General features: G+C 37.7%; 1 protein-coding gene across 1 annotated transcript in view; it reads right to left on the bottom strand.

Annotated features, from left to right (window-relative positions):
* The window catches only part of LOC116376905 (glutamate receptor 1-like), a 20,471-nt gene extending 18,475 nt beyond the window's left edge, over nucleotides 1–1,996 (bottom strand). Inside the window, exon 1 of the mRNA XM_031838404.1 lies at nucleotides 314–1,996. Within this exon, the coding sequence (XP_031694264.1) occupies nucleotides 314–377 (64 nt within the window). The 5' untranslated portion in view covers nucleotides 378–1,996. The remainder of the gene's footprint in view (nucleotides 1–313) is intronic.
* Between the last annotated feature and the right edge of the window lie 48 nt (nucleotides 1,997–2,044).

Here is a 2,044-nt window from a genome sequence, read left to right as displayed (position 1 = left end):
TGTACCTCTGAGATGTAGTACAACATGTACCTCTGAGATGTAGTACAGTATAAAGCATAAGTACCTGAAGTTTGAACGTCAGTACATATACTTGTTTATATTCCACATTACTTCAGAATACTATTCTACTATTAATAAAATACTATACTTAACTTGTTTAGACCCAGATTGCTAAAAGTTAGCGACCGGAAGTTAGCTGCTAGCAGAAACCACAGGTGCTAAAAAGCTAATGTAGCATTCTTGCTACATTAAAACAGTAAAGAGACGCTTTAATATCTCTTCATATTAAATACAATGATAAATAAAGCTTTACCTTCATCCTCCAGGTGATAAACACACACTAATATTAGAAATGTTTTGAAGAGACATGTCACCATGCTAACAATCCACCTGTGACTGTTTCCGGCATTACACCTTCAAAATAAGAGCTCCAATTTTTATAGTACAAGTAAAGGGACGAAGAAGGTCTAAAACACTCATGAGATGAATACAATGAAAAACATCAATGAATGAAAATAAAAGTACCGATACAACACCGTAAAAACGTGACTGATGTATTAATCCTAATACTTAGTAACTAAAGCTGTAAGATAACTGGTGGCAGAGTACTTCTAAGTACTTGTACTTGTACACCTTATGATCCTGTGATGTTGACACGGTTAACGCCCAAAAGTACAATCTGTGTTACCCTGTGAACACTGCTCACATAAAGTATGTGGATATTTTAGGAGTGTTATTAGAACATGATTTATTCATGAGCGTCTCGAGGCTGTGACAGAAGGTCTCCGGACTCAGAGGTGGTGTTCTGCTGAGCTGTGCAGGTTGTTTGGGTTCATTCCAGTGAAAACGCAGGTTAGTTCGGCTTGATGCCTCATCAGCACCGAACCTGAGCGGAGAGCCGGAGCCAGTGGTCCGGTGAATCGCATCATGACTTCACTTTGGGAGAGTCACGCACGTGCTCGGCCGCCCACAGCTGATCCACTGTGAGCGTGACCGAACCGGTGTGAGATGAAAGAGCTGAGGGAGCATTCATCCGACGGGAGGACCGGGAGAGACACGCCTGCAGGTTATTGATCCTGAACAGAGTTAATAGGATTCACTCAAGTGTCCTGCGTGTAACTATACTAGTACTTGTACTTTGCATTTATACTTTTTACTCTACTACATTTATCTGACAGCTTTAGTTAGAAAATACTTTATGAAAACATAAAATAGTTCAAAGAGCTGCTCTTCAAACGCTGATTGAACATCGATTCATTTATAATATTCCATTGATGTAACAATCCTTTGTCTGGTGACTCACTGAGTGGTGGTAGAAGTACACAGATATAGTAGTAATACAAGTAGTACTACCACCGTGTAGATATTAAAGTCCTGCATTCAATTCTAGTAACAGTGCAAAAGTATTAGAATCAAAAGAAAGTACCAAAGGTAAAAGTACTCACTATGCAGAATGATATATGTTGTATTATTGTATTATGATTATTGATGCATTCATGTGTTCATCCTTCCAATGAAACAGTAACTTGTCCATCGTCCCCAGGGACCAATCATATCTTCTCTTGTCTTAATAATTCATATTTTATTTGTTGAATTATTTCATGTTATCAACATGAATCTGTGGAATACATATAGTGGCGTAAAAAGCACAATATTTACCTCTGAGTTGTAGTTTAGTAGAAGTTTAAAGTATTCAAGTAAAGTGCCACAAATTGTTACTTCACTGAGTACTGTAGCACAAGACAAGCACAATGGAGACATGAACTTGGGCTCTGAGGAATTGGAAATGTCATTATTTTCTAACATTTCACTAAACAATCAATTAATAAAGAGAATATTGGCAGATTGATCTATGATGAACCTAGATTCAAGGAAAGAAGAACCAACAAGCACAATTTAGCCCAATAACCATATGAATCTGAACCAATAAACACGTTGGGTCAAAACACCATAAACATCTTAACTACCCGTTGATATAACTTCACATAGACTCTGTCCATGGTGCTGGTTTATATAACATCACATAGACTCTGTCCATGGTGCT

This window comes from Anarrhichthys ocellatus, unplaced genomic scaffold (genome assembly GCF_004355925.1).
Source record: "Anarrhichthys ocellatus isolate YVR2014 unplaced genomic scaffold, GSC_Weel_1.0 scaffold696, whole genome shotgun sequence".
In the NCBI taxonomy this organism is placed as follows: domain Eukaryota; kingdom Metazoa; phylum Chordata; class Actinopteri; order Perciformes; family Anarhichadidae; genus Anarrhichthys; species Anarrhichthys ocellatus.
Note: the sequence above shows the minus strand (reverse complement) of the source record. Positions and strands in the feature narration are given on the sequence as shown.